The sequence below is a fragment of the Eptatretus burgeri genome, chromosome 3, assembly GCF_056783735.1.
Source record: "Eptatretus burgeri isolate ZD-2024b chromosome 3, Ebu_testis_v1, whole genome shotgun sequence".
Lineage (NCBI taxonomy): Eukaryota > Metazoa > Chordata > Myxini > Myxiniformes > Myxinidae > Eptatretus > Eptatretus burgeri.
The window spans coordinates 125,440,488-125,451,592 of record NC_140963.1 but is presented as its reverse complement, the minus strand read 5'-3'; the positions used below and the strand labels follow the sequence as shown (position 1 = coordinate 125,451,592).

Genomic DNA, 11,105 nt, shown 5'->3' with positions numbered 1-11,105 from the left:
TATTGTCCAGTGATGCCATTGTTATGACTTCGCTTTGCTCCACTGGTCAGGGGGCAATTAAGAATAAATTTCCACATCCTCCCTTCTCCCACCATGGATGCCAACCCTTAAAATTTATCTATGTTCTATAATTTAAATTCTGAGTGTCAAGTAAGGAAGTCACATGTGCCAGGTTAAGAATCAAACCGCTGACCTCCCAGACTCGGAGCGGATGCTCCAACCATTTTGCCACCAAGTCTGTCAGCCAGGGAAAAGAAAGGTCTGGAAGTCAGGGCTTCACTTTCAACATGGCAATGACCACCCTTCACCCCCCACCACTAACACACATCATATTGCTCAGGTGCAAGAATTCCTCAAGGAGCAGCACAATGAACTGAACTGATTTGGTCTAGTTCTATGCTGTTGCTGCCCTTGAACGTGTGAAATAGAAATGCCTACGCTTGCAAAGAAATATTAATTTCAAGTGCTTACAATGACAACAGTAACGTTTAAAAAGAGGCGTGCGGATATTCTTAGATTTAAATTTAAGCTTTAACAGTTTGATAAATGTTAAACATTTTACTTCAGGCCAAAATCCAGATTCACTGCAAACTTCAACTATTTTATTCCTCCCTTCTCTCGTCTATGAATCTGCCTTGGAGGGCTTTTCTGTCTCTCCCTTCCCTCCAGGGCATCAAGCAACAGTGAACCACCACCTCCCATCATCCTCCATCCTGACACATGATCTTTATTACCCACATTAACCCTTCCTAACCCAACCCTCAAACTTGCTGATTTCAGTGTTTTTTTTTTTTCTGTCTCTCTCTCTGTCTGTCTCTCTCTCTGTCTGTGTCTCTCTGTGTGTCTCTCTCTGTCTGTCTGTCTGTCTGTGTGTGTCTCTTTCTGTCTGTCTGTCTGTCTGTGTCTCTCTCTGCGTCTCTCTCTCCCTCATGTTCACTCATCACCATGCTTGTTGTGCCCAATTGTTGCCCCACTACCCCACTATTAATTTACCGTTGTTCTTCCATGACCCTCGCTCTTGTAGGGGAAAAAACAAAAGTTTAAAACTACATTGCAATCAATACAGTCACGAAGCAAAAAAGCTCAAATCCTCAATCCACCCATAAGGAATTATTTATTACAAAGGTGCTACAAAAAATCTGCTTAAAAAGTGCGAGTATTGAGGATCTGTGGCTGGCGGGAATAAATCACAGGAAATTGGTCCCTTGGTCCCATCATCTGACTTCTTCAAGGACTTTGGCATCAGCACCTGTAAGGTGTGCTGTTGATTCAAAGAGTTTAATACCAGCTGTGCCATGGGTCAAAGGTATACATCAAGAATATATGGATGTACAAAACATGGACACTGAGTGAGACCCACAGTATGGCTAGCATCCTGCACAAGCTTCCATCATCAACCAATCAGAAAGAGAGAGATTGTTCCAGAAAATTAGCCCCGAGCAGAGAGTGTTCAGACCAGCATTTTAAAAGCCTCGATCTTGAACATATATCTCTGCCTTAGTAGCATCATAAGCAAGACAAAGACAAGCTTTTAAAAATACATGACTTTTGGCTGAGCCTGTATATTGATTGACACCACAAAACATGAAGGATACTCTGAGCCTGAGTTGCATAACCAAACTTGATACCAGACCCATCGGTGAGAGAGAGCGAAATAAGGACATCAGCAACCTTGGGGCAGTGATTATGTGAACCTGGATCTTAAAGTACTGTTTCCACAGTTTCACAAAGTTCTTGGTCACCCACATTGTAAACAAACTTGCTAACTCGACGCCGAACCAATGTTAATTCATCAGGCTTGTCCTCCATGGAGTAACGTCCAGGCCGTGCCAGAAGGAAAACTTGCACGGACACGTAGAGGCACAATGCCAACAATTTTAAGCCTAATGTGAACCCGACGAAAACCTTGCGAAAGGTGGTGTAGTCATAGAGGGCACAAGCTCCACGGTTGTTTCCACTGGCCGACCCACACCTTTCTGGCCACACCAAACAGGTGAGATCAATGGCCCAGCCAGAGATGAGTGGTGCAGGTATGAACCCTGTCACAATACAGGCATAATAATGTCATAAGCACAGGTTGTATCAATCACATAATAAGTATCAATCATTGATAAGTTAATTTCATGTGATAACATTAACAAGTATCAATCATGTGACGAGCAGAAACCACACATCGGGTTAAAAATCAAATTGTGCATGTGTACCAAGCAGACGAGAAAGCAGGAAAATCAAGCCCAAGGCATACGACTTCAGCTCTGCCTTGACGGATCTGCACTCATTGGGATCACAATAAATCAGTGGCAATGAAACAATCACTGGAAATTAAATAGCAAGTGTAAATGGAGACAATTGCAGACATCCACAAGCTAATACAAACGAATCTCCCCAGCCTTCCCATCACCCCTCACCCAAATACTCTCTTTGACCTCTATAAAATCAAATGGAACACATTGCACCAATGTATACTTCCTTTAGTTTTAAGAGGCTGAGGCAAGTTGTGTGCCACGTATGGTATGATGTTTGCCATATAAATGTTCTGCAGGTCAAAACCCTGAATATTGTTACGGTTGTGGGGTAGATGGAAGAATTTAATAGGGAGTTGTGTTGAGTTGCTTGCTCCGTGGACGAGTAGAAAGCATCTTGATGTAACTAAGTTAGGGAATCTGTGAGCTGAAGTGTTACGTGTCACCACACGAGGGGTGGTGCGGTGTAAATTAGCCTCGGGAATAAGAATAAGTTCCCCAGTACGTGATTGCCCTCTGTGATTTTCCCCATGTTTTATATTTCAAGCCAGGAAATAAAGGTGGAAAAGACATCCCTAAAACCATAACAAACGAGCAGGAGAATCCCTGCCTTCCCGGGTTTGGTGCGAGCAGGCCACGCCCCAGAGCCAGAGGAAATAGAGGGCACAGGGAATCGGGCGAGAGAGGTTCCCACTGCATAGTACGGGAGATTGGTGTGATCGAGGTCAAGGGCAGGCAGGCTTGCGCACGTATGGATTGTGAAAGGCTTCCGTCAGGATGGATCGTGAGATCAGCAGAGCATACACACGAGGTCGGTGTGAGGAACGTGCGAGGCAGGTGGCACCTTTGTAAAGAGGAAGGCTGACACATTTTTAGCCTTCATGTGGAAAGCTGCTTGAGGATTGCCTGATGTACGTCTGCCCTGCCACGAGAGAAGTGGCGGCGCCATTTGCACATGCTGGTTGAAGCCCCCCCCCCCCCCAAATTCCAAGTTCGACAAGGATCAGCTCTGAGCCAAGCTGAGTACCAGTATACTTAAAAAAGGGGGGGGGGGGTTCTTTTCATTCTGTGTCACCCATTGTCTGGATTTGCATTTGTGAGTGAGGCCTCGACAGTAGGATTTATTTATTTATTATTATGATAATTACCTGTTGAATTATTGTCTTTGTAAATATTTGTGCATGTTCATTAAATGTGTTTATTTTGAAGAAACTGTATTCGTGTAATTGTAGTGGGTTTGCGGATAAACTCCCTGTCTGTCCGTTCCATTTTTCAGACTCCTTCGCCCGTCCGCCATTACCCTCCAAGCACGTGTTGAAATCTCCGTCGATCAACGTGTCTGCCTCCTCTTAATAAGGTACCACTCGGCCGTCCGGGGGGTTGGCGGCGTTAACTGCCCGGAACCACAATTTTGGTCGGGGGGTTAACCTGTGCCGCCACCCCCACGACATTTGGTGTCTGGAGTGGGATGCGAATCCCCGTGCCATTTGGCATCGGGGTGGGACTTAAGAATTCATTGGGACCACAACATTTGGACCCAGAGCGAGCAAAAGCTTTAAAATACAAAAGAATTAGAAGCTGTAATCGAGATACAAATTATATGGTGAGTTAGTGTCGAGAGAAAAGAATGCATGGAAATTTAATGGAGAGAAGTTTTTTTATGAGGAGATTAAACGCGTGCTTGAAATGGCGCATTGACACAAAATGGCAGATAGGCATGAGATGGCGATGTTTATGTTACGTAGTAAGGATAAAGGAAGCAAGCCGAGGGTGGAGCTGTTTGATAAGCAGAGGGTAAAAGTTTCCCCCATCTTGAGTGGGGGCCCCCACCACCAAATTCCTTTCACGGAGGACAAAGCGATTCCACTGGGATCCACATCCAATGGTCATGGATCGGACTCACTAAAGCAAATGACTCCACAGCAGTTTATGGAAAGTTTTGAACAGATAATAGCAGATGTAAAATGTGGCTTCTGGGACAGCTCTTCAAATGAATGGGAAAAAGGGAAAAACTATTTGACCCAAGCCTCAAAATGGGAGACAGTTCCTCCCTCTCCCATTCAAGCAAATGAAAAATTGAGACTTACTGATTAAAGCACTTCTTCCCCCCAACATAATCACAGTCCTTTCATATTTTCATTATACTCAGAGCGAACCAACGGATATTTCTCCATGTCCTACTTTTGGGAATAACTTAATTTTCTTACAACATTCATTTCCATCGAGTGTATTCACAAAGACTAACTTGGAACTTGGTGCTTGGTTTACGTATCTTTGTTGAGCAGAGATGAAATTATAAACTTCTCTTAATGCTCTTGTCTGACAACCTCCTGACCACGAACAGCTTGGTTTTATCTACTTTTACACTGGTTATTTCTTCAATAAGACTTATTTGATATTTCTCACATTCATTATGTTTCCCATTTAAATACCAAGGCTGATTACATCTCTACTCTTTGGTTTGGTTATTGCTTGGTTCTATCAATTATAAATTGGTAAAAGACAGCGGGAGCCCGTTAAAATCTTCAACCCAATATCTTAACACTTAAATATCTCAGCACTTATACTTATAACCATTATAGGTCATGTGGAGGTGGGTCGGTTCGTTCAGTTTCGTTGTGCAGATCACCAATCTAAACGAAATTCACCCTGTACATTCATGAGAACACACCATTGAAATTCCTACTTGTTTCCATATGCACAAGTTGACACACCGACAGTTATTACCATTTGAAATTACCACGGTGAAGTGGGCATGGCGTGCTTCTAATCGCGGAGGAAACGACCAGGAAACAACAAATCAAGATGGCGGTGCCCAGGGTTGTCGTGTGATTTCGAGTGATTTTTGGTCTTTCAACAACCAAATATGCGTTGTTTCATACACTTGGGCACGGAGGAAGATGAGAAAGTGTCGCAATTCACGGATAAGAGCTGGCTTAAGGTATGCGAGTGTGTGAAGGCTTGGTGCGACGCCACAGATAGTTAAACTATCAACAAATGCCGTTTTCTGGCTGATCAAATTATGAAACTGCTGCCAATGACTGATCCTCCTGCGGATGCCGGCTGTCACCGGTTCTGCTATGTGTCGTTTTGTAACAAGGATCATATAAAATGCGCTGAAGCCAGGAAAAGGAAATCAGAAGCCAGCACTACTGCAGTTTCTGCTAGAGCCAGTGAGGTGGTGGGTGGACTCGAAGAAGAGGGGCACTCATACCACAAAATACGTAGAAAATCCCTCAGAACCTCTGTAGAAAGGATGGCTGGCAAATCAGCTGGTGTACTGCCAAGAATTTGTGTGATATGCCAGAAAAAAGACAAATTCATCCATGTCAAAGGAAAATCTCAACGTGATCAGTTGTCCCTGGCAGAAACACAGGATGGAGGAAAGCCGAGGGAAACTGCTGAGCAAAGGAGAGATGAACGGGATGTGAGAATAATGACAACTATAAACGAAAAAGACTGTTTGGCGCTGGCAGTTTGTTATCACCGTAAATGTTATTACGAGTATGTGAATGACACATACCACAGACAGAGTGAAAGTAAACTCCAAACTCAGAAAGTGAACTATGACTCAACATTTGACATTTTCTGTGATAAAGTAATCCAGGTAAGACTCATTGATGGAAAGCAATCTATACAAATGAAGACGTTGTGTGAGATGTTCAATGACTTAGTCAGAGTATGCGAAGTCAGGATAAGGCCAACTACCAGGCAACAAGACTGAAGAAAAGACTGCAGGAACGGTACACAGACATGATTTTCTATCGTCCACCAAAAATGTCTGAGAGTGAAGTGGTGTACATGAAGGACATTGATATTGGTTCCATTGCTCAGGCTGCTGCTGTAGACAGAAGCTCTACAACAGAAACAGAGTCAACTACAGAGGATGAAGCCAGCCTGGGTCCACAGCAGGGTGACTCAGACCTCAATTTACATGTTCTATACTCGGGAGCACTCATGGTGAGGGATGACCTGAACAAACACCAAAGTGTGGACATGACATGGCCAACACTTGCTCCTGACTTCGACATTTGAAATGCTGAAAGAGCCATCCCTGTTGCATTGTACAACCTTATTGCATGGATAGCAGGCCTGTCAGATGAGACAACCCTGGAGAAATTTGTGGAACTCCCACGGCATATTCATCTGAAAATGCTCTCTGTTCTTCAAGACGTTGTTTCTATAGCGTCAAGCGGTCAGACGTTTACTCCGAAGTCCTATGCATTGGGCCTGACTGTGAAACATTGGACTGGTTCTACTCCACTGTTAGGACTGCTCAACAAGCTTGGGCATTGTGTCTCAGTCAGTACTACACCGGTTTTGGAAACTGCTTTGGTGTTGTTGCAGATTGATCAGGAGGGAAAACTGCCCTCAAACTGCCTCAGAAATGTACCGACAATATTTGTGTACGATAATATCGATTTCAGTGAGGAGACCCTCACCGGTCATGGGACCACTCACCACACCAATGGATTGATGATACAAGACCCACCCTCTGAGCCGATTCAGCACGCTCGTCCAGTGACTCCAATTAGCCATCGTCAGCGGTCATTAGTTGGTAACACACCACCCATTCTCAAGTATGGTGGCGGGAAAAGGCAAGGGACCACAGCCTTTTACAGTTGTGACATTGACATCAGTCCATCACAAGAGGACAGGCTATCGCTGGATGTGCTCTATTACACAATGAAAATGGTCTGGAAAACAGACGGGCGGTTGCCGACATGGACTGGGTACAACACCCTCCTTCGTCGGGATGAAGAGTTGACCAAGTCAGCCATCATCTACCTTCCCGTGATCGAGGCATCACCCACGGAACTGGACACCGTTTACACGGTGCTACACCAAAGCATCGATATGGCTGATAAACTGCAATGTGAAGAAGTAGTTCTAGTCTTCGACCTTGCGATCTACAGTAAGGCGCAGGAGATTTGATGGTTGCACCCGGAGTTGACAGAAAGGTTGGTCATTCGTCTCAGCGAATTCCACCAACTCATGAGCTTCCGAGGCGTGATCGGCAAAAGATTCAGAGACGCAGGTCTGCTAGACCTCATAATAGAGTCTGGTATTGTCGATCAGCGTTCTGCAAATTCAGTAATAAACGGCCACCACTATAACAGGAGTCTGCGCTGTCACAAGCTCGTCTACGAAGCGCTAGGAAGACTATGCTTCGAGGATTCATGGACTCCCTTGCAGAGGAGACACGTGTGCGATTCGAGAGGTGTATAGAGCGTCTCCAGGAAACGTTTCCATCTCCGTTGTTCGAACAGTTACTGTCATCGCAAGAGGTCTCAGAAATGTTCACACGCTACAGCGACTTCAAACAGCAGCAATGTGCAGCAAGCAAAACATTCACATTCTGGTGCTCCTACATGGAAATGGTGGAGCTAGCACTCGAGCTTATACGGGCAACTCGTACTTCGAACTGGCCGAAACACCTTGCGATCACGAGAGCGTCAATGCCCTGGTACTTTGCTTACGATCACCTAAACTATGCAAGGTACTTACCCGTTTACTGGCTGGAAATGGCCGGGCGAGAGCACTCCCACCCAGACACCTATCAAGCGTTCATGGACGGCAAATGGACTGCCCAATGGCATACTTGTTATGGATTAATAGTGTTGTGTGTGATCAGATCATAGAGCAGACTTTAAATCGGGACAGCAAGACCAGTGGAGGCATCATTGGTTACACTCAGAAAAGCACAGCTGTGAAGAAGTGGATCCTGTCCCAACCAGCACATGCGGAAATTGCAAGGAAATGTGAGTCAATGGCGGGTATCCACGACGAGCCCCGGACGAGAAAAGATTTGGATGTGTCGAGCTCGAAGAAGAACGAAGCAGTGGTGGTACAAGTGATGGACACAGTACTTCAAATGATTAACCCTTTTTCCACCGCTCACCTTGAACTCATAAATATTAGTTCAGGTGTCATCGCACCGCCAGCCACTTCCGCAGACTTGATGAACACGTATGTCAAAGGAGAGAATGCTGTCGTGCAATTCTTGCATGATCGGCTTCTCTCGGGTGAGGTCCCATTCTTCAGTCCAATTTCGAAGGCCAAATTGGCAACTTACTCCAAGGCGCGAGGCAAGTCGGCGACTCCCCACCAGCAGACGCCGAAGGTTGAAACTGCGAATGAACGTCGTCTTTTCACACGACTGCTGTTGATTGGCGAGAAAAGCAATGTAACACTCCATGATCTGCTCGCGGACCCACTGGAGAACATATCTTTCCCGCTGGCATCCGGTGATGGTTCGATTGCAAAAGCGGACAAAGCCAAACTCCGCAACCATATACTGAAACTGTGGTCTGATTGCCGTGTGGATGCTCAGCCTATCCAAGGTGCAACAATTGTGGATGGAATGGCCGTTATTCAGGTGATAAAGGCTGGTTCACTGCCTAACACTTTCGGCAAACTGTAAGAGATGGTGCTGAACATCGTAGTGGCCAAAGCACGACATAACCAATCTTCGAGACTGGACGTGGTGTTTGATACCTACCCAAGTACCAGCATCAAGTTCCTGGAGCACGCCAGATGAGCGGGCAGGGCGGCGATCTTCAGGTGCGAACCATCTACGGACGTGATCAAGCCCTTCCAAAACAGTGGGCCAATTATCTCCTGAGCGGAGCCAACAAGGAGGCGTTGATAGAGTTAATCGTCGAATCGTGGACGAGAAACATCTCTCCATCAAAACTGGGCGACATGCTGTTGTACGTCAGTCATGCCAGCAAATGTGAGAAAATCGAGGCATCGAATGGTGTCATGACTGTGTCATCAGTACCTGAACTTGAATGTGACCATGAGGAAGCTGACACGAAGCTCCTGCTACATGCCACTCACGCGGGACAGAATGAAGAGTCGGTGCGCATAGAGAGTTTCAACACCGATGTGTTTGTGTTGGCATTGGCTCACTCGAAGTCGATTCGGGCGCGAAATTTCCATCTGGTCACAGGAAGTCCCAAGGACATTATCGTCGTTGACATTAGGAAGCTGAGTAATGCCCTGGAAAGTTCTGGCTGCGATGCGTTGATAGGTTTGCACAATTTCACAGGAAGTGATACCACCAGTGCATTCCACGGTAAGGGCAAAACAAGGCCATTTGACTTGATGATGAAGAGTCCCCATCTCATCAACTGTTTCGGGAGCATTGGTCGAGAATTCACGCTCGATCAGGATATCATTCACGACCTGGAACAATTCGGCTGCGCCATGTACAATCAGCCAACCATGAAGAGTGTGGATGAGGCTCACTACAAGCTATTCTGCAGCCGGTTGCTGGGAGAACAGAAGTTGCTGCCTTCAAGCGACGCTCTGATGCTGCATTGCAAAAGAGTGAACTATCAGTGTGCGATCCACCACCGCGTGACTGAGAGGTTTATAGAAGCCCCTTCTCCTACATTTCACGGATGGGTGGAACGCAATGGAGCACTGACTGTTCACTGGCTGAGCAAACCACCAGTGCCAAAGGAACTGTTAGAGGAGACAAAATGTAATTGCAAGAAGATGAAATGCGAGACCAACCAGTGTTCTTACCGGTCAAAAGGACTGTCCTGCACAGAGTGCTGTGAGTGTCAAAACTGCGCCAACGATAAACAGACCCGTGCAGAAATGGAACTTATGGATGATGAAAGCAGAACTGACGATGATTCCGACGACGAACTGTGAATGCTGGTGTCACACTGCTTTTGCTGTGGTGATCTACTACACAGTAGTATTCAGGTTGGTTAGCATGTAATAGTGGACTTGAGTTTTGTAATAGCAGCAGTCAAGAGCTTAGTTTAGCAACGGCTTCAGAGCAAGAAATACTGGAGTTCTAATACAGTAATCCTCTTGTGGCGGGTCCACTTTTCATCAGGCTGAGTCGCGCAGTCTCTTTGTCTGATTTAATCCGTAATAGCCAATGTAACTGTCTTTAATAGGCGCTGTAACTGCCTTTAATAGTCAATGCAACTACCATTAATAGCCAGTGTGGCTGCCTTTTTAGCAAAAAGTTGCCTTGGTCAACTCGAAGGCCTGTCTGGTCGGTCCAGACGTTTTCAGCCGGTAAAAACCTTGTTTGCATGGATAGCGGTTGCATGTTGCATGTTGTGTAACTGCTTCGGTTTACGACCTTTAATTATAAACATCTTCAATAACAGTGGGTTTTCTTTGATAATATATAACTCTGTATAAACATATTGTATCATTTTAAGACCTCACAAGAGTTTTCTTTGACGTACATATCAGTCTAACCTTGATTCTTCATTTCTGTGTCAAAATCATGCTTTAACGTTTGGTTTATCTTTAATTGCCAAAAATGACCAATTGTGTCATCCTCGACGTGGAAACAAGTGGATTTGGACTCAGTGTCTAAAATTCTTTAAGTATGCCAAATTTCATTCAGATTGGTGATCTGCACAACGAAAATCATTTTCTGAAGGTAATAGCCAGTACCTCCACATGGTCTATTTGGGAAGCTATTGATTCCATTCTCTAAAATATATGTTTTATCATCAAAAGCTCCTAATGCCTTATTATTTACCTCTTCTGTATATAATTGATGTTTATAACTTCATATTGTATTCATTTTTCCATACTCTTCCTTCTTTAATGTGAAACAGTTGTAATAATGTTTAAAGTTTGTTTCCTTGATTATATTTTCTTTATTCCCTTGAGCTAATCACACCCTTCAATATTATTATTATCGATATGCTTATAAGCATAAGACTTTGATCTCAATCCCATGAATTCACTCATTTCCTTCCCACCCAATTCATCTTTGAACTTACCTTTTTATTCTTTGATGAAAACAACACATCACCTGACTTATAATTACTTGTATCATATATTTATCAATATTATCAATCATATCCTCATATA

The 11,105-nt window shown here is 44.7% G+C and overlaps 1 protein-coding gene across 4 annotated transcripts in view; it reads right to left on the bottom strand.

Annotated features, from left to right (window-relative positions):
- Positions 1-1,088: 1,088 nt before the first annotated feature.
- SLCO3A1 (solute carrier organic anion transporter family member 3A1) overlaps positions 1,089-11,105 on the bottom strand; it is a 135,446-nt gene continuing 125,429 nt past the window's right edge. For all 4 annotated transcript variants that reach the window (XM_085875482.1, XM_085875485.1, XM_085875484.1 and 1 more), the window contains 2 exons: positions 2,205-2,269; positions 1,089-2,039 (listed from right to left, as the gene is read on the bottom strand). In XM_085875482.1, the coding sequence (XP_085731608.1) occupies positions 1,702-2,039; positions 2,205-2,269 (403 nt within the window). In that variant the 3' untranslated portion in view covers positions 1,089-1,701. The remainder of the gene's footprint in view (positions 2,040-2,204; positions 2,270-11,105) is intronic.